Source organism: Fusarium poae, chromosome 1, assembly GCF_019609905.1.
Source record: "Fusarium poae strain DAOMC 252244 chromosome 1, whole genome shotgun sequence".
Classification (NCBI taxonomy): Eukaryota; Fungi; Ascomycota; class Sordariomycetes; order Hypocreales; family Nectriaceae; genus Fusarium; species Fusarium poae.
In genome coordinates this window covers 6,467,938-6,493,121 of record NC_058399.1, presented here as the reverse complement: position 1 = coordinate 6,493,121, position 25,184 = coordinate 6,467,938, and the positions used below count along the sequence as shown (strand labels likewise).

General features: G+C 47.9%; 6 protein-coding genes across 6 annotated transcripts; 3 read left to right on the top strand and 3 right to left on the bottom strand.

Moving 5' to 3' along the window:
• Nucleotides 1-648: 648 nt before the first annotated feature.
• FPOAC1_002085 (uncharacterized protein) lies at nt 649-2,669 on the top strand (the record flags this gene model as incomplete). The annotated part of the gene is made up of 12 exons (XM_044846672.1): nt 649-671; nt 755-768; nt 827-1,021; nt 1,082-1,105; nt 1,162-1,254; nt 1,456-1,543; nt 1,596-1,710; nt 1,763-1,817; nt 1,871-2,053; nt 2,115-2,138; nt 2,200-2,322; nt 2,386-2,669. 12 exons carry the CDS (start codon nt 649-651, stop codon nt 2,667-2,669), a joined length of 1,221 nt encoding a protein of 406 aa, XP_044712588.1.
• A 1,000-nt stretch (nt 2,670-3,669) lies between these two features.
• On the top strand, nt 3,670-5,473 carry FPOAC1_002084 (uncharacterized protein; the record flags this gene model as incomplete). The annotated part of the gene is made up of 5 exons (XM_044846671.1): nt 3,670-3,705; nt 3,764-3,859; nt 3,913-4,158; nt 4,209-4,934; nt 4,991-5,473. The coding sequence occupies 5 exons, from the start codon at nt 3,670-3,672 to the stop codon at nt 5,471-5,473; spliced, it is 1,587 nt and encodes a 528-aa protein (XP_044712587.1).
• Nucleotides 5,474-6,561: 1,088 nt separating this feature from the next.
• FPOAC1_002083 (uncharacterized protein) lies at nt 6,562-8,114 on the bottom strand (the record flags this gene model as incomplete). The annotated part of the gene is made up of 5 exons (XM_044846670.1): nt 6,562-6,693; nt 6,750-7,378; nt 7,439-7,733; nt 7,791-7,991; nt 8,061-8,114. The coding sequence occupies 5 exons, from the start codon at nt 8,112-8,114 to the stop codon at nt 6,562-6,564; spliced, it is 1,311 nt and encodes a 436-aa protein (XP_044712586.1).
• Nucleotides 8,115-10,544: 2,430 nt separating this feature from the next.
• PKS40 (Highly reducing polyketide synthase 40) lies at nt 10,545-18,457 on the bottom strand (the record flags this gene model as incomplete). Its single annotated transcript, XM_044846669.1, has 5 exons — nt 10,545-11,384; nt 11,437-11,763; nt 11,835-17,094; nt 17,150-17,199; nt 17,255-18,457. 5 exons carry the CDS (start codon nt 18,455-18,457, stop codon nt 10,545-10,547), a joined length of 7,680 nt encoding a protein of 2,559 aa, XP_044712585.1.
• A 1,121-nt stretch (nt 18,458-19,578) lies between these two features.
• Nucleotides 19,579-20,435, top strand: FPOAC1_002081 (uncharacterized protein; the record flags this gene model as incomplete). Its single annotated transcript, XM_044846668.1, has 3 exons — nt 19,579-19,816; nt 19,873-20,306; nt 20,358-20,435. The coding sequence occupies 3 exons, from the start codon at nt 19,579-19,581 to the stop codon at nt 20,433-20,435; spliced, it is 750 nt and encodes a 249-aa protein (XP_044712584.1).
• Nucleotides 20,436-20,808: 373 nt separating this feature from the next.
• On the bottom strand, nt 20,809-24,906 carry FPOAC1_002080 (uncharacterized protein; the record flags this gene model as incomplete). Its single annotated transcript, XM_044846667.1, has 4 exons — nt 20,809-20,835; nt 20,893-23,127; nt 23,198-23,992; nt 24,052-24,906. 4 exons carry the CDS (start codon nt 24,904-24,906, stop codon nt 20,809-20,811), a joined length of 3,912 nt encoding a protein of 1,303 aa, XP_044712583.1.
• Between the last annotated feature and the right edge of the window lie 278 nt (nt 24,907-25,184).

The following is a 25,184-nucleotide window of genomic DNA, read 5'->3' as shown; positions in this document are numbered from 1 at the left end:
ATCTGGTTATACGTCACTGATAGGTACTCTAATCCCCCACCACTGGTGCTACTAATCTTTAAGCTCCCGTTCTTTTGAGGGGTCTTTTTTTTTCTGCTCATGAGGAGGGGACATTGTAATAGTGGCGTTGAGCTCAGCTGATACGAGTAGGATCGTATCATGGAAAGGAAATTAAAAAGATAACATCGTAAGATTGTAGCAGTCTTGTTTCCCTTCTTTTTGCCCGAGATGAACAGCTCAATGATGATGTTTATACTGGAACTGAGTTAGTACTCGTCGACTAAAGGCAAGGAGTGAATTGTAATACAAAGGCATTCACGCGAATCGCTCACTATTCAACATCGTCCATAATTGCTTCAACAAGTACAATAACTAGTTAGTTAATCCTTCGAGGCTCCAATCGAGTCCCAAATTGAGACATGGGTAGGGTTGAGCGGCCCTGATATCGAAGAGCCCCCACAAAAATCATGACTCGAGTGGAGGGCCGTCTTCGGAGCTGGAGATACTATTCTAAGGTTCTGCTCTGCCCGCACCTTTGCCGACTTCTATTCCTGATATCGAGCTGCTTTGTTTCTCGTACCAAACTTTTGGGCCCATCTCTTGCACTTGCCTATTCAGGTCACTTTTTGACACCAAGAAATCATCACAATGGCTGCTGAACGTGTTTGCCTGTAAGTTCTCCCTCTCATCCAGTCAGGATACCTCTTCTACAGGTAGTCAGTCAACTCATTGGTAGCTAACCCAATCCTCTCAGTGCCTACTCTGGTGGTAAGTCGAGCAAAACTCTAAATTGTCGCCTCGACTTCGATACTCACAATATGACTAGGTCTCGACACCAGCACCATCCTCCGATGGTTGGTCCTCCAGGGCTACCAGGTTGTCTGCTTCCTTGCCGACTGTGGTCAGGAGGAGGACTTCGATGCTGTCAAGGTCAAGGCCGAGAAGCTCGGCGCTGAGCGCATGATCATCCTTGATGTCCAGCAGGAGCTTATCGACGAGCTTGTCTGGCCCGCTGTCCAGTGTACGTCCAATCCCTTTCGTCCTGGCTGCTGAACAGCTTACTGACACTCGACATCTGTAGGCAACGCCATCTACGAGGACCGATGTAAGATGCGATATCCAACTTATGTTCTCATCCAAGATCTAGCTAACATCGAGAAGACCTCCTCGGAACCAGTCTTGCTCGCCCCGTCATCGCCAGGGCTATGGTCAAGGTCGCCAAGGAGCACAACTGCACAATTCTCAGCCACGGATGTAAGCGACGGTTTGCTCAATTGAGAGCTATCTTTCTGTATGGAGAACTTGCTAATATGGGTTTCCTATCTCTTTAGGTACTGGTAAGGGTGTAAGTTGTTCAATTCCACTTGTCAGGTTTCTCATACTAACGTCTATAGAACGAGTACGCCTCTCTTTTCAACATAGCTCTGGCATAGTACTTACATGTTTTTAGTCAAGTTCGATTCGAGCTCGCCTGGAAGGCTTGCGACCCTACCCTCAAGGTTCTCGCCCCCTGGCGCATGCCTGAGTTCTACAACCGATTCGCGTTCGTTACTATTCCCAATTGCTCGCTCGCGACCAAGCTGACGACTGTATAGTGGACGTGCCGATTTGCTCAAGTTCGCCTCCGAGCAGAACATCCCCGTCAGCTCTACCCCCAAGGCCCCCTGGTCTATGGACGACAACATCATCCACTGCTCTTACGAGGCCGGTGTAAGCTTCCCCATGTTCTCAGATGGTTTGTGTACCGTATTGACCCTGTCAGATTCTCGAGCAAACCGAGCTTGAGCCCCCCAAGGATATGTGGAAGCGCACAGTTGGTAAGTCAGGCTTGGATATCCCAGAACTAGTAGATGCTAATGTACATCTTTAGACCCCATGAAGGCCCCCGATGAGCCTACCCCCTTCACTATCCACTTCGAGCAGGGTGTTCCCGTCAAGCTCGAGGTTGCCGGCAAGGTCATCACTGGATCCCTCGAGATCTTCAAGGAGGCCAACGAGATCGGCCGGGTCAACGGTATTGGACGTGTCGACATTGTCGAGTCCCGATTCATTGGTGAGTCTTCTTTGGAGATAAATGACTCCAACATCAATTGTATCTCGCTAACAATATTTAGGTCTCAAGAGCCGAGGTTGCTACGGTATGTGACGGGATTTGGCTCAGTCGGTTACTTGAAGACACCACTAACACCAGCGTCACAGATACCCCCGGCCTCACCATCCTCCGACAGGCCCACATCGACCTTGAGGGACTTGTCCTTGACTCCAAGGTGCGAGCCATTCGTGACCGTCTTACTCAGGACTGGTCAGCTTGCATTTACAACGGTCAGTCATCTTTAACCAAACCCACATCTAACACCCAGACTTGATGTTCTAACACCTAAACAGGCATGTACTTCAGCCCTGAGCGTGAACTTGTCGAGCACGCCATCAAGTTCTCTCAGCGCCAGGTTGAGGGTAAGGTGAGCCTTGTCGCCTACAAGGGTAACGCCTACGTCGTCGGACGATCCAGCGAGACCTCCAACCTCTACTCCGAGGACGAGAGCAGCATGGACACCCTCGACATGAACTGGACTCCTCAGGACACCACTGGCTTCATCGCTATCCAGGGTATCCGCCTCGAGAAGTATGGCGCGAGGAAGATCAAGGACGGCGAGCCCCTTGCCCCTTAGAGTTAAAAAGATCATCAAAACAAAACCCAACTCCCATTGTGCAATAGTTCATTCTAGCATTTGAAAAAGAAGATCCAAAATACCAATACTGTTAAATTATCCAATCGTGATGCCTACAGTTGTCATGCCCTAGAGAATTTGACTAGTTTTGTCCGGTGCGATATACGTATCTGCGAATTGACACATCTTGAATTAGTTAAGCGGCTAATTGTGGGAAGTATGAGCTTAACTTGATGGTGCTCCTAGCTCCAATACAGCGCTTCAGTTTACATGACTCCGATTCGTAGTACAATAGGGTACGAGGCAGACTAAGGAAAGATAACTAAATGGTTTCTCATTTCTCCATGAAATGATTAAAAATCCCATCCTGCATAATAACTAAATGGTTAGTTGTGTACATAATTGACTAAACTCGCATCATAATCCTTAATTGATGTGGTTGTTCCTCGAAGTCTAGTAGATCTCAATAGAATTCTGGTGCGTAGCAAAAATGTTAGCCTATGAGCTTTAGGATACCTACGAAAATAAACAATACTAATTTCGTCTTTTATGCCTTTAGCGGCTAATTCTTCTGATACCTAACTACTCCGTACGGAATAGAGGACCCTAAAACGAACCGACAAGGATTACGATCCTCATGGCAGCCGGAAGATTAGTCTAATGCTTGACAATGACACACCTAATGCCCGTAATGGTAGTATCCGCTAGTATACGAGGATCCTCTGTAATAACAGGTAAATAACACACAACTATCTAGCCGTTACTATTACATTGGCCATGGCGACATCTATCTAGAAAAGCTTGTTTTCACCCACATCGAAACTACATACTACTACTATAGTATTAGACCCACCCCTCCATTCCTTCTGCTCCATTTGTGGCAACAGAACGGCCCTTTTATAAGTGAACGTACATTTACATTTACATTTACATCTTGTAATTGACACGATATCAATCCTTTCCCTCATCGGTTGAGGGGTTGGATCTCCTCCAGGATACCATGCCCCGCCCAGCCGACACTTACACGCACGATCAGGTATGTAACATGTAAGCCCATGTTGTCTCGGAAGAATAGTCGTTAAGAGATGTCACAGTTTAGACCCGTCGATAGTGCAAATCTAGGGGAAACAGTCGAGTGCCTACATTGTGGTCGCTGGCAAGGTAGTGCAAAAGTCCTAAGCCGCAAAAAGGTCAGAATCCTTTGCAATCCATTTTTGATCAGCCAGACTGACAAGACATTCAGGGGCACCTTCAGAACTGTCCTGAATACGCAGCTTGGAGGGCGGCAGGAAATGGCCAAGAATTGGCCCCAACAAACCCATACAACGCCACTGGTAGGAGAGCTTTCGCCGAGTCTTACGGCCTTGACAATTCGAGTCTCTTTCATCTGGGGTCAAATCAAGAAGTCCCTACCATGCAACGGATACGGTCGACGCTTGACATGAGCAAGTATTTTGACGAGTTCTTTGACGATAGTCTTGATCACAAGGTATGTGATCAACATGCATGCCAACTGAACTATTGTCTGACATGAAGCAGTGCGCAAGAGTCCGATGCAAAAGTTGTGGCTTTGTCCGAGCGAAAAATGCAACTCGTCAAGCAGATCACTTGATGCAATGCAAGGATTTTATTGCGACAACTGAGGGGGAAGAACTTCTGGCAAGTGGAAGCCTGACTCACAATGTGCAGCAACAGCAGTCTCCTGCGATTTGGAATGGTACCAGACCACACCCTGATCTCATGGTCCGTCATCTTTCGAATCGTCCTCTGAGTACAGCGGCACAAGTTGGCCCTTGTTCTCGGCCTTCACCATCTCGTGCATCTCAACCACCGTCGTTGGCTCAACACTTGCTTGGCCAGTCTGAGGAATTATTGACCAATGCTGTTCAACATGGCTTCTTGGCACATGCAGGCTCTGGATCGCTGAGTGAGAATGCTTTCAATCAATGGCTGGCCCAGATTGGATACATCTCACGATCGCTTGTCCCTTTCACTGGAGCCCTAATAGGCAAGATCCGCATACCGGAAACTGCGAACCTGGAACACGACTCAACGTTTAGGTGTCTCGATCTGCTCTGCTCTGCTGTATCCAACATGAAGAAGGAGCTAGAATTTCTTGAAGCTACCAAGCGCGAGTATGGACTCGAAGTGGGCTTGGATGAACCGAAACCGGCTACCAAGAGCTTCATCGATTTGTTTAACAGCGCCTCATGTGCGTCTGCCACATTACTTGAGGGCATGGTATTGCTATGGGCCGTCGAGATTGTAAGCTACTTCGTAATTGATGCTTTCGGTATGACTACAGGCTGACCCGCGTTCAGCTCTTTTATAATTCCTTCTCATACGCCGGTTCATTTGTTGCCAGATCGATGCCAACACCGGAACGCAGCTCCTTTTCACTTCCGTCTTACAGCTTGCCGTCGAGCGCATCCCCAAGCGCATATAGCGGCCAAGCGACACGTAAAGATAGACACACAACTGCCCTCCGGGAAGCATTCATTGAGAATTGGAAGTCAGAAAACTTTGGCCGGTTCGTGGATGTTTGCAAGTCAATCGTTGATGAGCTTGCCATAGACCAGACACCCGATATGTCGGCGTGTGAGCGTGTCTTTAACCAGGCCGTTTGGTTATGGGCACAGATTTTCCCTCAAACTACAGGTATAGGGGAACAGAGAAAGTCAGGCCAAAAAGATAGCATTCATGGCGGTAGAGAAAATGATGCGGTGAATAGAAATCGCTTGACGTGTAACCCTGTCGAGATTGAAGATGAAGATAATGCGCAGACTTCTACTCAATTGGGATGAGTCTTGCTCAATTTTACCAACTGTTCAACCATGTTGCTAGTGATGGATACCGAATGTGCTACATAGGATGAGCATGGGTGCTTAATCTGGACAGTACATCGACATTTTGTCTGGGCCTCTACCTTCATCCAGCCATTTTATAACAACTCATACAGACACACTCTAAGCGCTGTGATGACTTTTAGGTACACAATTGGCGGTCATTACGGAAGGCCACAGGGGGCAGTGTCCCAAAAGTGCGGATGCGATGATTTTTCTGTTAGGTTGACGCCGATGTCAGGATGACTATATGGTTTAAATGCATAATTATCCTAATTAGGACTAGTCTTCTGACTAATCAAAGAATATGCATTTAAACAGAAGGTCTTTACAGCGCATTTAGCAGCTATAGCACTATTAATTACAGCGCATTTAGCACTATTAATTACAGCGCATTTAGCAGCTATAGCACTATTAATTACAGCGCATTTAGCACTATTAATTACAGCGCATTTAGCAGCTATAGCACTATTAATTATAGCGCACTTAGCACTATTAATTACAGCACACTTAGCACTATTAATTACAGCACACTTAGCACTATTAATTACAGTACACTTAGCACTATTAATTACAGCACACTTAGCACTATCAATTACAGCGCATTCAGCAGCTATAGCACTATCAATTACAGCGCATTCAGCAGCTATAGCACTATCAATTACAGCGCACTTAGCAGCTATAGCACTATCAATTACAGCGCACTTAGCACTATCAATTGCAGCGCATTCAGCAGCTATAGCACTATCAATCATAGACCTTATAGTAGGTATATTCTTTAAACGGGTCTGTACGGGAGGTGTGATTGCATTGATTTTTGCCGTCACGTGACTCATGACGCACTTTTGGGACACTGCCCCCTGTGGCCTTCCGTAGTCATAGCGTAATGGTTGTGTGTGTAGGACATACATAGACTAGCGGCCGATCATCTTCCAACCACACCCAACTCTCGGTCACTTGTGATCTATCATGTATCATGAAGTATACGTCGATCCAGGCAATCTACCAGTGTGTTTATTATGGTACATTTATTGTAGAGCCAAAATACCTCAAGTATTCAATTCAGTGCCGGCTGCAAGAAAGTTGCTGACCAATCTTGGCATATCAGTTTGTAAGTCTTGAGAAGCTATCGTACTGTATCTTGTCGAAAGAGACGTAAGCAAGGTCCATGTGTTGGGAAGCTGCACTTGTAGTTAGTATCTTGCAAGGTTGATTAGATGCCTCTTTGGGAGCTTACCTCGGCCTCTGGATCCGTGTCTTGGTCCGTCATATGTTGACGGGTTTGACCTCTCTGCTCAATGCTGCATGGTGAGCCATGGGGGGAGCTCCGCCTCGTCGCAAGATGATCTTGTAGCTCAGCGAAGAGAATGTCTTCTGTGCTCTTGATGATTTGCTCCTGGAAGTTCCTCCTTTCCCATTGACCCCATCCTTGTGCTGCAAGATGGAGCTCCTTCAAAAGAACAGGTAACCGTCGCATGCGATTTAGTCTCTGTTCCTGCCGAAGCCATTCGTTGCCTTTGGATGATCTTTGGTAGTATGCGATGACGGCACTGTCCAAACTATCGAAACCAGCTGCATCAACAGCCTTTAGAACTTGTGATAAGCGGTCTTCAATAGACGCCGGAGTTTCGATGTGACCATCTCCCGTGCTGATGGCATCATGCACATCTTGAGCACTCCTGTCCGATGCGGCCTCCACTATTTCCAGAGCGGCTTCAAAGGGTGACACTTGTTTGTCAATGATAGGTGTAGTTCTGTTTCCAGGGCTGCTGCGTGGCTTAGTGGTGGTATCCCACGAAGATAGATCCGGGGTAGGTAGTTCTCCCCATGTATCTGTGATGGCTGGGCTTGGAAAGAAAGTTGAGTCTGCCAATATTACAAGGTTAATGGGGAGGCACAAGTGTAAGCAACGTCATGTATGCTTACCTGAGAAGTAGTTTTGTTTCATGGCAGCATCTTTATTGGTTGGCTCGTATACAAAGTTGGGAACATGATTCATAAATTGAGTCGTCGGTATTTGTCTGACAGCTCCGGGGACCGGATGAGGAGAACGATTTTGTGCTTCGCATGGTGCTCCGAGTGTGAGGTACACTGATTCTGATCGAGAATTCAAAGGTAGGTCATCAATGTCGTTGGACGGTGGAGTTCGTAATATTCGGTTTGGAGGAGAATACTGGACTAGCTGCGGCGACTGAAAAGATGCCGGAACTGCGTATTGTGTCTAAAGACAAAGATCAGTTGAGTTCATGTACAGATGTTTGCCTGTTTGAAGACTTACGAGACCATTGCATCTTGAACTGAACTCCTTTGGAACATGTCCAGGGTTTACCCTTTTTCTCTTGCCTGTCACTTGATTGCGACCATCTTGAACTTGACTTTGGTTTCCGTTTGTTGGTGCTCGTACCGGCTGGTCTCTGTCTCCACGCGGGGAAGCGACAGATCGTGATGCCAGCAGAGATTGTGAAACGGCGTATGTTGGCTACACGCGCAATGAACCCTATTAGCATTCATACCCTTGCGAAGCCGCATTGATCAACTTTAAACTCACGAGCTCCATGTGTTCTAAGCGGGGTTGGTTTGACAATCTGTTGGTAGTGTTCATTCGCAGGATAATTGATTCGCTGGACGACAATATATCCAGACTATATCTAGCTCTAGCATCTACAATTGGGATTATTCTTCAATACATATATGTCGTATAGGTTGTTCAGTGCAATTCAAAGAAAAATTCCATCATCCGACACGTGTCTGCCTCTTTCATTCTTAGAAGTGTGCTCCGGACGAAGGATTCTACAAGGGTTTAAGCGATGTCACGCATCCGCTCGAACCAGGCTACCTACTACATGGTAAGCACTTAGGCACCTTTCAATATTTAGTAGAGGAAAATATGTAGTTAACTAGAACGTCACAGCTTCCAAAACACGCAAGGATGAACTTGTTGACGCCGGGTGTGGAAGCCGTTCGATGAGCCGCTTCGGCAGCTCCGCCTTAGCGTTGCTGTGCCGCAGTCGATGCCGCCTCTATTACCGCTTCAGGGAGGTCTCAAAACCCGACTTTCCTCATAAGGGATCTACATGGCTTCATCCCACTTAACGATCATGATCCTGACCAGGCTAGGCCAAACTCATTCGGTCCCGAATGTACTATGTAAGCCGGCAGTCCGAACATCCCCAAACCTCAAGGTTGTCGATCCTTCGCCGACGGGCTTTTAAATATTGTCCTAGATATCGCACACATGCAGGTTTTAGTGGCTCTGTATTGCATGTCAGGCCGTGTCAGATATGCACGTTTTTCACAGTTCGTCATCCAAAACAAATAACCAAGCTATTCTATTAGTCACCAAAACGGCGTGTACATTCTTTCTAGATACTATAGGAGGGACAAAACTTATGCTTAGATCGGCCAAATATCCTGATACCTTGACGAAAGTATTCTCTCGGATGCATGAAACCTCACGAGTCTGACATGATTACGTAGTTATAAGAAAGTTATGGGAGTTGAGGGAATTAACAAATGTATACGATCTCCTTACCACGTCTGTAGTACAAGTGTCAATACTTGTGGAGCTTGAAGTTTACCATGCAAGACCAATAGGGTTGTATGAGCTAAAGGATCAGATAAGTCTGGATTTTCCATTTCCAATAGGCACAGAACAGTGACATTGAATTCAGCTATAGCTATTAGCTGAAGAAAGTGACACTGAACTCTTCGGCCAAAATCACAGATGTGTGTGGCTTTGAAAAGACTCCACAAGTCTCGACACCTCTCACTGTATGTACATTCTAACATTGTAAGAGATGTTTTCTCAATACGAGAGGCTGCCCTGGCTAGCGTTTCAGTGAGTCGGATGGACTCTCTGTGAGTTTGCCCTATATATGGAGTGATAAGCGCGTATGTAGGGATTTGGGCCTAGACTCTGTCTACTCTAACCCAGCATTAGTCTACATGTACTTGGCCTGTACGGAGTTTTCATTCATATTCTCCGGCTCTAGTCCCGGCGAAATGCAAAAGAAGGGAACCTAGGGGGCCAATACATACATGTGAATATGACCGCCTTTTTAGAGACACCGTTACAAATCTTGTATCCTGGCCCGTCCCGCTTTAACGCTGATCCCTGTCTTCGGATACGATGGGATCTTATAGGGAGAAAGTTCACGTTGCATCCTTCGTATGTCGTAGGGTGCAGTGTATTCAGGTAGCGGTGGAGTCAAATGAAACGAAAATTTTCAATTGGCGCATAATTCTTGTTCAATTACAAAGTCTTCCGACAGCCTGGGGTTTTCTCCACTGATGATAGATGCACGTAGTATTGTTCATCTGGGGTTGTTGTTCTGACCCGTCTCATTGGGAATATTGACTCACTTTCTTTTTAGCCAATCACGTCTGAACCCAAGAACCAGAAACTCATCTCGAATCAATGCAGCCCAGGCTACTATGTATGTAGATAAGATACACTAGCACTTGACGTGCCCCCATTATCAACACGCTACAGAAGTTACTAGTGGAATACATAGCTCTGTTACGTTGAGCTGGCTGCCCTATCCATAGTCTAGTCTAGACGCTTTGATTGGCGTCTAAAGGTCGTGAGTATTGTTAGTTAGTCTACGGATGTATTGAGACCCTGAATGTTCACCTAGGGCCAGGGCTTGCCCGTCAACGTATCTATCTTCATGGCTGAAATGGCCCCTGTTACTGTCTCATCAACCCTGTGGGTAACATGAGTGAGTTCACAGAGCTAGGTCCCTACGGATACTGTAATATCGGATTCTACTTTTTATATCCGTGCGGCATTTGCCGCTGTACTGTACAGGTGTTTGTGAAGCTGAGGGTGTTATATGTATTCCAATATTGTTACAAAGATGGTCTATTTGTGTTATGCGGTTATGGCCGGAGATGCAAACCAAGATAACATCTATAATGCTACGAAGAGCCTGGGATTCAAATGATCATGGACGTTAATCGAGCCGTCTTGGTGGAGGAAGTAAGGAAATTGTTAATTCTTGTACTCAATCCATCACCACTATACTAAATTTCAAGACAACTTTGAGACAGCCTCCTGAAGCTTGGCCGGGACCAATCTTGATTTCCCTGCAACCAAGTGGATGAGTTCCTCAATGCTCCTGGACTCACGAATCAAGAGAAGGGAGAGATCCGCTGCTACAATTGCCACAACCCAATTTCGCAACTCCACCGCCACCAACGAGTCGACGCCATAGGAATCGAGCGTCCGGTGAGGAAGGATTCGATCCACTGGAGTGACGGTCAGTTTGCTCAACTCAGCTAGAACTGCTTGTCCCACAGCCTCGAGAGCCTCCTCGGCTGTCTTTGCACTCCTGATGTGGCCAATGTGATCTGCATCACTGCCACTGCCGTCGCCCAAAGCCGCCGTACCATTAGCAGAGTCTTTGACCAAATGCGAGATTCGCCTCTGCTCCAGCCATTCAGCGTTGTTGGGACTAGCCTCAGCCATTACACCAATACTGGCTTGACAATCTGGCCCGTTGTTGCTAAGAGCATAATCGAGCGTCGCAAGGAGCTCAGCTACTGAGATGAAAGAGAAGCCCTGGCGTTTCATGTTGGAGAAGACAGCCGGAGCCTCACTGACAAAGCCAGCATCGCTAACAACTCCAACATCGATTGCAAATGAGGCTCGACCTTGGCTTCGGCGATAGTGCATGAAAGCATCTTGGAAAGTACAAGCTGCTGCGTAGTTCGCCTGAGCTTGATGACCGATGATTCCAGCAATCGAAGACAAAACAACGAAAAAGTCCATGTCGTTTGGCAAAACCTCATCCAGGTTTCGGGTGCCAGCAACCTTGGGTGCTAACGATGACACCCATTGTTGATGGGTCATCTGGTCAAACATGGCATCCTATTATCACATAAGTTAGTTGTTGTAGAGAATTATATGTTAAACTACTCACCTCGAGGGCCATGGCGGCATTGATAACACCGCGAACTGGGCTCAGTCCGTCAACATCCTGAAGCTCTTTTACCACAGCCTCTAGAGCCTCCTTGGAAGAAATATCGCAAGACTTGGCAATGATTTTCACGCCAATGCTGTGCATCTCCTCGATACACGTCTTTGCAGCAGGGGACTTGGCTCCTGATCGAGACATGGTCACAATAGTCTTTGCGCCTCTTGAAGCAAGCCATCTGATGAGACGCACTCCAAGGCCGCCGAAACCACCAACCAAAAGATAGGTGGCATCCGGCAGGAGCTTTGGAATGTTGGGAGTTGCTGGAAGAGCCTGTTCATATCATCGTATTAGTATGCATTTCTTTTGGTTAAACTTGGAAGTTCAGTAGATGTTTCACGTACCAAAACAGTCTCGCCTTGATCGACTGTCAAGATGACTTTGCCCATGTGCTTTCCGGCTGAAATGAGGCGGAAGGCGGACTCAATTTCTCCAAGCTTGTACAGTTGCAGGTTTACTTCATCCTTCAATTGTCCACTTGCCACCAATTCGACTACATCGTTAAGCAAACGGTGAACCAGTGGCTTGTCCTCATTAATCATCTGAACCAGATCAACACATGCAAAGGTGATGTTTTGAAGCAAGAACTTGGTTGGCATCAATGCATCGTCGAGGAAATCCTTCTTGCCAATCTCGATAAATCGACCAAAGGATGTGAGGCACTCCAGTGACTCCCGGAACAGCTCCCCGGCCAAAGAGTTCAAGATGACATTGACGCCCTTGTTTTTGGTCGCGGCACGAAGTGCAGGGCCGAAGGCGGGAGAGCGACTTGTAAAGATATGGTCGGGGTGGACGCCCATGCTTTCAAGACGTTCGCGCTTCTCCTGCGAGCCACAAGTAGCATATACCACGGCCCCCAGGTGCTGAGCCAGGATGACGGCGGCTTGGCCGACCGCTCCAGCAGCAGCATGAACCAGAATGGACTCTCCCGCTTTGAGCTTGGCCACGTTGACAAGTGAATGATATGTCGTTGCCCACACGATTGGCAAAGATGCACCTAACGCAAAGGAGACATTGTCTGGGATCTTTGCACAATGCTGTCCATCAACGATGGGGTAGTTGTTGTAAGACTGAGCGTAGTAACTGCAGACTCGATCACCAACTGAATAACGCGACGTCATATTGCTGCCGACCTCGACCACTGTACCGGCACAGTCATTCATCATGGTTCCAGCACCGCCGAGTCCACCAGTAGCAATGAGAACGTCACGGAAGTTGATACTGGCAGCGCGACACTCAATGCGAACTTCATCTGGTGCCAAGCTGCGCGCATGTTGGTGGTCGTCGACCCATCGGAAGGTCTCGAGCAGTCCATCCACGCCGAGCTCGACCTTGAGCGGACGTGAAGTATTCAGAAACTCGGTCTGCTCAGGCTTGCTTCTTCCAGTGGAGTGGGCTACACTCTCCTCGAGCTTGACGTTGGGGAACAGTCGATTTACGTGCAGTTGTCCCTTGCGCTCAGCAAATTCATAGTCAGCATCGGAGATAGTGCGATCAAAGTCAAACGTCTCTGAGGTCAGGAGTTGAGCTAGCACCCGGCTCAGCTCATTGGCATCGTGGTTGATATTTGGGTCAAGATCGAGCGTGATGTATCGAATGCCGTGCTGTTCCAACCTCATGGATCGGGCGAAGCCAACGGCCAAAGCACCTTCAGGAACAACCGAGCTACCAGTTGCGCCCCGAGAAACCAAGAGCAGACCCTTGCAGGACAAGGCGCATTTTTGGAACTTCCCCCATAGAGATGCATCCATACGACCCGCGAGAGCCTCGATTGTCTCAGGATCGATCACCACTACAGTCTTATCAATATCTTGCATGGCCTCAAAGTTGCCGGTCGTGATCTGTCGTAGGCCAAGCTCGGGTCTCTGCTCAAGGTGTTCAGCAACATTGTCAAGATAACCTGTTGAAGAATCGGCGAATAGACTGTTCACGAAATGTAGTGAAGTCTCACTGAGATGATCACGTTGAGATTCGACTGGAGTTTTGGCAAAGATGACACTAATCGTGCCTCCTTCAGATGTAGCATAGTCACCGACCATGATTGGATCTGATTGATAGCTTTGTTCTGCCAACACCTGCTTCCATTCATCCTCTGATAGAATGGCAGTGGATTCTCGTCCCTCGTCGACACCGGACCACCATCCGGAAAGGGAACCAAAGATGAGTTGGTAGAAGGGATCACCGTTGGTAATCTCCATAAGAACCAGCGTTCCACCCGGACGAAGGAGTTGACGAATGTGCTCTAGAGATGATGCGATGCTGGGAGTAGCGTGAACAACATTGCATGCAACGATAATATCGTAGCTGCCAGGTTCGAAACCTTGGGTTTCAGGGTTCTGGGCAAGATCGAAGGCCTCATAATTGACATTTTGGCCATACTGACCCAAACGCTCGCGGGCGGCAGCAAAGAAAGCTGTTGAAAGATCCGTAAAGTCGTACTGCGAAACTAATGGATGGCTTTGATGAGACAATGCCTGTAGCAAGGGCAAGGTAGCGGAAGCTGTACCACCTCCAACCTCAAGCATTTTCAAAGCTGGATTGTACAAGCCGACAGCTTTGCAATAAGCACTAATCTGTGTATAGCAACGTTGATTGCGTTCCTCTGAGTACAATCTTCCGAGCATATCATCGGTGGACAAGAGGGAAAGAGAGTTGACCTCGCCTGTTAGAAGCTGCTCAAGATTCTCTCCGATGATCTTTACTGCGTCAAAACCAACAAACTTTTCCGATTTTGTTGCCTCTCTAGCCTCGGATACTGTCTCACCAGATTCGGGTTCTGTGGCCAAGAATGATTTCATCCAGTTGTACCAAGGCTGCTGATGACCAGAGGCAACTTGATCTGGTTGGATCTGGCTGAGAGCCCGTTCCACGTGAGCTCGAACATCTGCGTAGAGAACAATATTGCGCTGTCTAGCAGATCCAGCAGGGACTGAGTTGATGCAGTTGTCGATGATTTGTTCTCGTGTCATGCTTGGATAATGGCTTACCCACTCTGGACTATGGGCCAGCTGATGAGGCCGAGTAGTTATCACATCACTAGGAAGTTGAGCGGTCCTCAATCCATGGAAGCTCATGACGGACTCCCCGTTCAACTCAATCTGGGCGCTCCAACAAGAGCCTTCCTCCCGAGAAATAGAAAAAGTGCGCAATTCCGCGCCTTCAGGAACTTGTATAGCAGTTGAGACAGTGAATTGTTCAAGGAAAGTAGGCACCACAGGCGCCTTAACCTCCTGTTCAACTAGGACACTGGCTACTAGACCGTGGAAAAGAGTTGAGTCAAGCATGCCTGGGTGTACGACATATGTAGAAGGCCCAAATGGATGAGCCGAGCTCAACAAGGTTGGCATTCTGTTGGTGGCCACACTCAAATCGGTTCTTGCTTGAAGAGTCACGACGTTGTCGAATGGAGCGTACCATTCCATGCCAACTTGACGTGCAGTGGCATACAGCCGATTGGGTGTGATATGGTGAGGAACCGAGGCAGCAATGCGGTCCTTGACTCCAGTTGTGTCTTTAAGAGCATCTGCAAGAATGCCTTCATCGACAACAGCGCGAATACGACCTCGGCAATGTTCACTCCATCCTTTACCAGGTGATATCGAAAAGACTCGGAACTCTTTCCAGTCTTGCCATGAGTTCCTTGCGCTTCTTGCCTCGGGTCGTAGCGACAGGCATATCTCGGTGTCCGCATCATCCTCTCTGAGCACTAGCGCCTTAGAAAAGCTAGTGTTACGGAATGAGTAGCCAACAGTAGCCTTGGACTGATTCTCGGCCTCAAACGCCGTGAAGCGACGCATTGCTTCCATTGACATTGCCAGATAACCGGCTGCTGGGAAGATAACTTGACCTTGCACAACGTGATGTTGCAGCCAGGGGAGCTCCTTCAGCCTCAAGAAACGACGCCACCTGGGCTCAGTATGATTAACATCGGCGGACAGATTGCCCAGAAGCTCATGAGGGAGGAACTGTCGGTGAGTGAACTCATGGGATATACGGCCATCATGCCAGAGACGTTGATCATGGTTGAATGCATAGGGCGGCAAATCATTCAGGATGGATGGCAAGCTTGTGCGGAAACCGATGTTTGCATAATGGAGATCAACAGAGGCGCCCAGGGCAAACAGATCAGCCAGAGTGCGTAGCATGTTTTCGGCTGCGCTTGCCTTTCTCTTGAGACAAGATAGGTATTGGATGCGAACCGAAGACCCCAGTCCCTTCAATGTTTCCTTGACCGCACCTTGCATTGTCGCATGAGGGCCTATCTCAAGCAGGAGATCGACCTGAGGACTATGCTGTGATGACCCATCATGCTCATCGCCTACCATGATACCCCTCAGAGCTCCAGCAAAGAGGACTGGCGATACAAGGTTTCGAGCCCAGTACTCCCCGTCCAACAGGAAACCAGCTGGCAGCTTCTTTCCTAGCAGCGAGGACATCATGGTGACTGATGTATCCACGGGACGTGGCTGAATATGCGCGATTGCCGATCGGTACTCTTCCTCCATCGCCTGCATCATCTGTGAGTGATATGCAGCTCCCTGAGTCTTCAACTTGCGGTTGAAAACATCATCGTCCTGAAGAAGTTCGGCGATAGCATTGATAGCTTCGCTGTCGCCAGAAAGTGTGACACTTGTGGGACTATTGTAGCAAGCGATCTTGACATTGGCCTTGGTAGTTGCCTTGACCTGCTCAATGTAGTCTTGAATTGTATCTGGGGATGAGCCCACGGCAAGCATACCACCGGAGATGCCAGTACGGATCAACTGGGATGTGAGACGACCACGATGGTACGCCACTGTCAGTGCGTCTTCAAATGAGAGGGCACCAGCAGCGTAAGCCGCAGCAATTTCTCCACTGGAGTGACCAACGACGGATGTCGGACGCATCTTCACAGCAATCAGTGTGTCGACTAGAGCCAGCTGAACGGCAGTTGATAGAGTCTGTCCATATTCTGGCTCATCAACATGCGAGTCCTGAGCCTTTTCGTGGCCCAGCTCAGTGAGAAGATCCCACTGACATCCCATAGTCTTGAGGTGGGCGTTGGCTCTGTCCAAAGATTGACGGAAAGGTGTCCAAGACTTGATCATTTCCCGACCCATGTTATAGTATTGTGCTCCCTGGCCTCCAAAGACATATCCGACGCGAGCTCCTGACTTGACGGGTGCTCTAATTGCGACAGGTGTCTGCTGTAGGACATCCAGCTGTGCAAGCAAATCCTCACCGTCATAAGCAATGACAGAAGCACTGTAGTCATGGACAGTGCGTTTGTTGACCGACACAGCCAGCTTATCGAGAAACTCATCTGAGTCCTCCAATAGAGATGCTGGGAGTTTCGTAAGATATTGTGCAAGACGCTCTGCATTTTGATGACAGCTCTGCTCTTCGGCACCACTCACGACGAAAACACGAGGCCTGTCCGAGGCGATATCGGATATGCTCTCAGTATCGTGGAAGCCGCTAGTACCATTGGTGCCATGGGTACCGTTTGAGCCGTTGGTGCCATTGTGATGATGGGCACCATTTGTACCGTTCGTACCGTTACTGTGATTATGTTCGCCCACGCGGTCGACAATCACATGAGCGTTAGTACCTCCATATCCAAAACTACCACGTAAATTAGCAATGGATGACTTTGGTCAAGTCGGGCTATTTGCATTACCTGTTCACAGAGATACGGCGAAGTGGTTTATCCTCAAACCGAGTCGGGATCTGAGATAAGAGTTAGCCAGTCCGTTTTCTGTTAAATTATCCCTGATAAACATACCTGTAGATTCCATTTATCCAGCGGGATCTTGGGGTTCGGCTTCTCATAATTAACCTGAGGAGGGATAGCCTGGTTCTCGAGCATCAAGACAGACTTAATCAGGCCCGCAATGCCAGCCGCACTTTCCGTGTGACCAATGTTTCCTTTGACTGAGGCTAGAGACAAAGGTTCTTGTCCTGGCTTCCTGGTTTGAGCAAGGACAGCAGCAATAGCTTGAGCCTCGATTGGATCACCAACTGCAGTACCTGTTCCATGGGCCTCGACATAGTCTGTCTCGGTGGGAACCAGCCCAACCTCGGCATATGCCCGTCGGATCAATTCCTCCTGAGCGTCCATGCTTGGGACACTGATGCCCTGAGGTGTTCTGCCATCTTGGTTCAGTGCCGAGTTTCGAATCACTGCTCGGATTCGATCACCATCCTTGACGGCCAGTGAAAGGGGTTTCAAGACGACACATCCACAACCTTCTCCTCTTCCATAGCCATTTGCGCGATGATCAAATGAAAATGAACGACCATCGGGCGAAAACATTTTGAGTTTGCTCTGGTAGGTGAAACGCTGAGGATCCAGCAAGACGTTGACACCGCCGACAAGACTCATCGTACTCTCTCCATTGCGCAGACTCTGCACGGCGTTGTGCAATGCGACAAGGCTAGATGAGCAGCCTGTATCGACTGTGAAACTTGGGCCTCTCAGATTGAAGAAGAATGAGACTCTGTTGGACGTAATTGCTGGACCTGCACCAAGAGTGTGGTAGAGTTCCTGGTATTCTGGATCCCTCGCCAGAACCTCGCTATAATCTGAACTCCATTGACCAACATAAACACCAGTGTTGGATCCCCAAAGCTGAGGTATGGTCAAGCCAGCATTCTCAAATGCTTCGTAGGCAAGCTCCAGGGTGAGACGTTGTTGAGGATCCCAGGCCCGAGCCTCCAAGGGCTTGACTCCAAAGAAGTTGCTGTCGAACTTGGATAGGTCTTCATCTAAGAAGTGACCTCCAGCGGTATTAGTCGTGCTTGCATGGGGATCTCCGCGTTGGTAAAAGGCTTTCATATTAAATCTGTCTTCAGGAACTTCACTCCACGCTGATCTTCCTTGAGAGAGGGTGTCCCACAGACGGGATGGCTCCGAAGCACCACCCGGAAAGCGGCAACTCATGCCAATGATGGCAATTGGCTCTGGAGTTGACATTTCAGGAGCCATTTTGTTCGCAATTAGTTAAGATTGTAGTTTACAGAGACAACATGGAGTGTACAGAAGAATCAGGACGATGTATTATAGTACACAACGGACTACGAGGCTGAGGTGATCAAGAGGTCGATTATACCAGCATGCTTGGCCGTGACTAGAATTGGCTGAACCCGCCCCACCATCCATGATAATGACATTCACCGTTCCTATTACGGATATTGAGCCCCCGTTACCAGTGTCTATCTGCATTCGAACAGGTAAAGATAGTGGATGTATTCTCCCATGGCCATGGCCATGGCCACGGACTCCCCGAACCGAGGCAAAGGATCTTTTTCAAAGCACTCAATGTAACGTTGAACATGCCATAGTCAGATATCTATTTCTGGCCACAAAAGCTCTCTACTGGAAGAGGGGTTCTCGCGAGATGTGATCTTCGACCAGAGTCTCAGTATCAGTCAGTAGCTAGGAAACCTACATGGTGAACCCCAGTCAAATTCAATGGCTGTTTTTTTTTATACTTATTTTGTAACAGTCCCTCTTCAATATGAGTTCAAAGTCATTAATTAAGAAATTTACCTTTACTCAAAAGATACACTCATAAGAACCGATCTAGATATTCTCAAAGGTGACATCTCCTCAGTCACGAACGGTGGGAGTGTATCTGGGTCGTCTGTTTAGTTTAGTAACTAGAACCACACCCACCCATGTCAAGAGTTTCCTAATATGGCAGCTATGAAGAGCCTCGAAAGGCAGGATCCTAGACTAGCGCATCCTACGCTGCTCGTTCTACGTTCTATTGACCCACTTCTTACGTGAATAACCCTGTCTCAATACATCGTCTCTTTATCGTTATTCCATTATTGACGGCTTACGGCATGCCTATTCGGTATACTTGGTTGAACACTCAGATCTCATCATTGACCCAGTCCACATATGCCCAGCCGTCATGAACATCCATGGCTTACGACGGGGAATTCGCTCAGTCGATGGAGTTTGTCCCCGTCTTGTCACTGGCAAAGAATTGTTCTCATCAACCAGCCCCACGAGATCGTCTGCCAGCCAGGGAGATCTTTTCCTTGTTGCTTCAACCTCTAGTACATACTATCGTTTCGTTGTCACGATAACTACAAGCAATGATTCGCCAAATTCAGAAGCGACCTGCTGGGTCGAACGCCAGTCCACTCTTCCTGTTTCACGATGCTAGCGGTACCATCTCAAACTATCTCGCTCTTGGCCTTCTGGGACGTGATGTGTACGCCATCGCGGACTCGCGTATCAAAGCCAGCGGTGGTGAAAGCCTGCAAGAGATGAGTCGCCGTTACTATGCTCTCATTAAATCCACTATCGCAGAAGGAACTATTCTGCTTGGCGGTATATACACTTGGAGAAGACACCTTCAATCAGGACGTGACTAATAAAATATCTAGGCTGGTCTCTTGGAGGCATGACTGCACTCCAGGTCGCCTGGATCTTCTCTAGAGATCCCAAGGTGAACGTCGCGGGCATTCTCATGATCGATAGCCCCTTCCCTGATTACCGTCATGCTCTCTCTCTCGCTCTCGAATCTCCCCCATCAGAAGATGGTCCAGTCTCGACTCGAAGCGATATTGAGAAATCCATGTTGCAAACCGTAACAATGTTGCACAAATGGAAAATTCCCGTGTGGCGACGAGAACCGCAACCTCATACTGTAATGCTGTGTGCTGGCGACGACGTGGGTAGTGACCACGTAGCTTTGTCCTTGGTCGACCAGTTCAGAGATAGTCCAACCTTGGGCTGGAACGAGCGGGCTGGGTCTTCAATTGTCAAAGAGAGTTATCCGATCCAAGGTCACCACTTTAGCATCTTTGATCCGAGAAACGTAAGAATCATTTGCTCATCCTAATGAAAGTAGCTACTAATGTTCTCTCAGGTCGACTTTGTCACAAAGACGATTTCAACTGTCGCAACAGCCATGGAGATACTGGCTGCCGAGGATGACGAGGATTAAGTGCAACTTGAACGAAATTTATACGTTTGTAGCATGGAGTATGGATTTGAGAGGACTTGGGATTAATCTGACTTTTGAACATTTATATAGCACAGGAAAGGATTTGAACTGGAGCTTGACTGAAAATAAAAGGCTGCTAGGAAACACTCCTTAAGAACCAGAACATGTACATGCAATATGGTACATTAGAATTGAATACGACATTTTGTGGCATTGTACTTGGGTTAGCCAACTATTAAAACATTTCCAGCAGTGTTAAGTGACCGCATCAATGGTCGGTCTTGCAGGGCAATCTATTATAGACTTGAACAGCTACTATTTGAGCATTTGAAATCAACCTCCTACCGTATTCCTAACTCCCAAATTAGACGAATTATTGATCCAGAGCTTGGGTCTGGCACTAAAAAGTCCATACGTTAGCCAACAAATACAAGCGATGGCGGGGAATTCAACTTACCATATCCCAGTATATACCGCGTTTTTGAAGAAGCTCGCTGTGGGTGCCTTTCTCCACTACCATACCTTGATCAAACACGAAAATGATATCAGCATCTTGTATTGTCGCAAGCCGATGTGCCACAGCAACCATAGTTCTTCCTTTTCGCGCTTTTTCAAACGCTGATTGTACAATCTTCTCCGACTCAGAATCCAATGCTGAGGTGGCTTCATCAAGCAGGAGAAGTTTCGGATCACGAATCAAGGCGCGGGCGATAGCAATGCGCTGCTTCTGACCACCAGATAGGGACATGGCACCGACCTCGGTGTTGTACCCGTCTGGAAATGAGACGATAACCTCGTGAATGTAGACATCACGGCAAACCTCGTGAATTCTCTCCTCTGAGACGGAGTTCGGGTCAGCCACTCCAAATAAAATATTATCCCTTATAGTCCCTCGGAAGAGAATGGGTTCTTGAGAAACAAGGGACAAATGTTGCCGATACTGGTAGACGCCGAAATCGTTGATATTCGTCCCATTCCAGAGGATCTCGCCATGGTTTGGCTCCAAGTCATAGAACCGTTCCAGTAAAGAGATTATGGTTGTCTTCCCACACCCGGATGGCCCGACAAGAGCTGCGTACTGACCCTTCTTGATAGTAAGGCCTAGGTTATTGTATATAGAGACATTTCGTGTGGGATACTTGAAGGAAACATTGCGGAGTTCAATTTCTACTCCGCCTTCCGTATCATCCACTGTCGGGCCACTCTTTGCTGCCTCTTGGGGGGACCGATTGGAGTCTTGAACATCAAGGATACGGTTTGCTGCAGCAGCGGCTTGTGCAGCGCTCGGAGCTACGCCTAGTATTTGGCCAGCGTATTCCACGCCGTTGATGATAGCCATGTAAGAGACCATAAAAGACTCAAGGCTATATTCTCCACTGGAGATTAGTCTACCTCCATACCAGAGGATAAGTGCTTGGCATCCAAGTGTAGCGCTCTCAGCAAAGCCGAAAATAACAGCAGTCCATTGAGCCTTTCTCCGCGCTGCTTCAACATGGCCGTCTAATAGTTGCTTGTACCGGTTATTGATAGCGGATTCCATGGTAAGTGATGATACTGTTCGCATAGCTCCGATAGCCTCTGAAGCAAACTGCGAACTCTCTGCGAACACAGCTGCATTCATTTGGTCAAACTGGAGTTCATGCCGAAACTTCCAAAACCCCGACACCATCATTATAGGGACTGTGACGCATAATCCTACAAGACCAAGCTTCCACCCAAATGTGAGTGAGATGATGAGACAGCCGGCGATAGTGAAAACGCTGCTAGTTGCGGAAGCTAAGTTCATCCCGAAGACCCCCTCCACTTGCTTGGGATCACCCGCGATGCGCCCAATCAAAGCGCCTGAAGAGCGACTGTCGTCGTCAAAGAAACTTAGTTCTTGATGTAACATGTCGCGGAGGTAACTTTGTCTTGTTGTTGCGCCAACATAATATTGAAGATTCAGGCTGGTCCAACATTGAAAGAAGTAAGCAATACCGACACCTCCTGCTAGCGCGAGCCACATGAATGCCCAAAAATCGCCCTCTTCCTTCAAATCGTCACTAGATGAGACGAAGACAATAACAGCTTTGGCGAAGAGCCAGGCTTGGAGCGGGGTGGCTGCGCCAACACCGATAGATGCGATCGCAATAAGGAGAAAGGAGGGCCACTGTGAGCGAAGACCACGAAGCAGCTTTATAAAAGACTGGGTTAATGTTCGTAGTACCTCAGGCTCAGTATCAGGGCCACTATTGGTATTATTGTGAATTTCCAATGGTTGTTCAATATCGACAGCAGCACTCTTCAGCTCGACATATGTCGTGGCTGGGACGTCAGGATCTGTGTCATCCGTGGTTGATGTTGACAGTCGAAGTGATTGTGCCTGAACCAAACTGTAGTACACCCCATCTTCGTGCTCCATAAGACTCTTGTGTGTGCCCTCCTCGACAACACGACCCTTGCTGAGCACGACAATATGGTCTGCCTTCTGTATGGTGGAAAGACGATGGGCAATAGTAATAGTTGTACGTGTTTTAGTGGCTCGATCGAGGGCTGCTTGAACGATTTTCTCGCTTTTTGCATCAATTGCAGAGGTGGCTTCGTCGAGAATCATGATTTGTGGCCTTTTGACGATACTGCGGGCAATAGCAATACGTTGCTTCTGGCCTCCAGACAGTTTTGCGCCGCCGTCTCCTACGCGTGTGTCGTACGCCTAAATTAACAATGTCGTGGTTAGAAGAGCTACTCGTTTCGTAAATATGGATAATTGGTGGACAGCTTACATCTGGTAGACGGCAGATGAACTCATGAGCATATGCTTCTTGGCATGCATCTTGAACCATTTCCCTTTTCTTAGCCTCGGACTCATTCTCCCATTCGGTACCGAGAAGACCATTCGCCACGTTATCAAAGATGGAGCTGTTAAATAGAAAAGGTTCCTGCTGAACTAACCCAATCTGTGCTCTCCACCACTTTGCATCGAGGTCATCCAAGTCGTGAGCACCAATGCTGATAGATCCGGACAAACCACCAGTCAGGTTAGTCGGCGATATGATGGGTACTTCATATGTGCTTCGCTCATGTTTTGTCTTGCCGTGACTATCATCCTTCGAGGAAGGTAGTGTGGCTGCTTCCGGGAGGGCTTGAGAATGCTTCAAAGAGTACCATCTCTCTAAGAGACCAACAATCGTGCTCTTTCCAGAACCAGATGGGCCAACAAGTGCAGTATTCTGACCCGCTTGAATGCGGAATGAAAGACCGTCCAACACTCGAGCTCCAGGCCGACTTGGATACTCAAAGGTTACATCCTCGAATATTAGATCTTTCGAAGTGATATCAGGAGTGAGAGAACCCGACGGGGGCAAAGGGGCGTCGATTACTTTGAACAGTTCAGTGGAAGCAACCATAGCCTGACTTATGGCCATGATTGGCTGTTCAAGGTATGAGAAGGCAAATAGTATCAGCATGACCGAGGTCAACACAATAATGACTACGCCCACATTCTCGATGACACCATGGATAAATTGATTGGTGCCGTACCAGAATGCAAGGCCAAATACACCGAATATGCCAAAGAACTGTATGCGCCATCAGCTCGATGCACTTGATTTACAGCCATGGAAGAGGAGGTACATACTACTAAGCCCGTCTGAGCGCCAATAATGGGAGCAACCCTTTGCGACCGTTTCATAGCCTTGTCAACCCATTTACTGTACCTAGATATGATGCGCTCGTGAGCGCCACATGCATTGACTAGCCGAATCCCTTGCAGAGCTTCACTTGCGATGGCCGTTCCTTGTGCATCTGCTTCGAGCGTAGCAGCATTTGCCTTGAGGTATATCGGCACAACGATAGCAATGATGATAGCGATATATAGAAGCAATGAAGCTGAAACTACCGTTAGACTCCAGCTCCAAGTAAATGCAACAGCTATGGCGGCAATGATGGTGGACACGTATGTTACGAAAGTTCCCAGACGTTCCGATACTCCGATTTGTAAAGTATTAGATGTTGCAGTGATAGCAGTTGCAGCAGCGCCTGGAGGCATCGAGTCGATTACATGAATAGACTGAGCAAATAGTGATCGTAAATAGTGATGGCGAATCGCTGATGATAGACGAATTCCAATCATCCTGAAGCAGAATTTGTTGATCGAGTTTAGAAGCCAACGGCCCAGGAAGAGTCCAACGATGTACAAAGACTGTTTTTGCAGCATTGACTTGAAGCTGCCCAAGTCCATGTTATATGGATCTTGGACTGTGTCGCTGAAATCGCCAACGAGTTGTCCCAGGACGACGTTCATCAATGGCGTCGTCACGCCGACTCCAATAGACGCCAGTGCGCCAACAACATACACGCAAAGGTCCCATCTTGTCGCATAAGTAAAAACTCGTAGATAGTTGGTAAGATTCGATTTTTTCTTTGTTAGTTGCGGTTCTGGTACCACTGTTCGTTCGCTGCTTTCACTCTGGCGAGCCTGATGGTTAGCCATTTGGTGTTTTCCTGAACGGTATAGGGGATGGATGGGTAGGATTTGACACCAAGTGAGGAATTAATGGGTCAGGAGAATAAAATTAGACACAAGAAGCTGGTGTTCTGGAACAATGGCCAGCACGCCAGGGATATCGAGTATTGTGGAGTTGCCATATCTGAAAGGTTCACGGGGTAGGGTGGCATACTGGGGAAAGGGAGGTGAAGGTAAACGGATCTGTTATTTACAATGAAAAATAAGGGAATTTTGTAGGAAGATCCAGTGTTATTTACACAAAC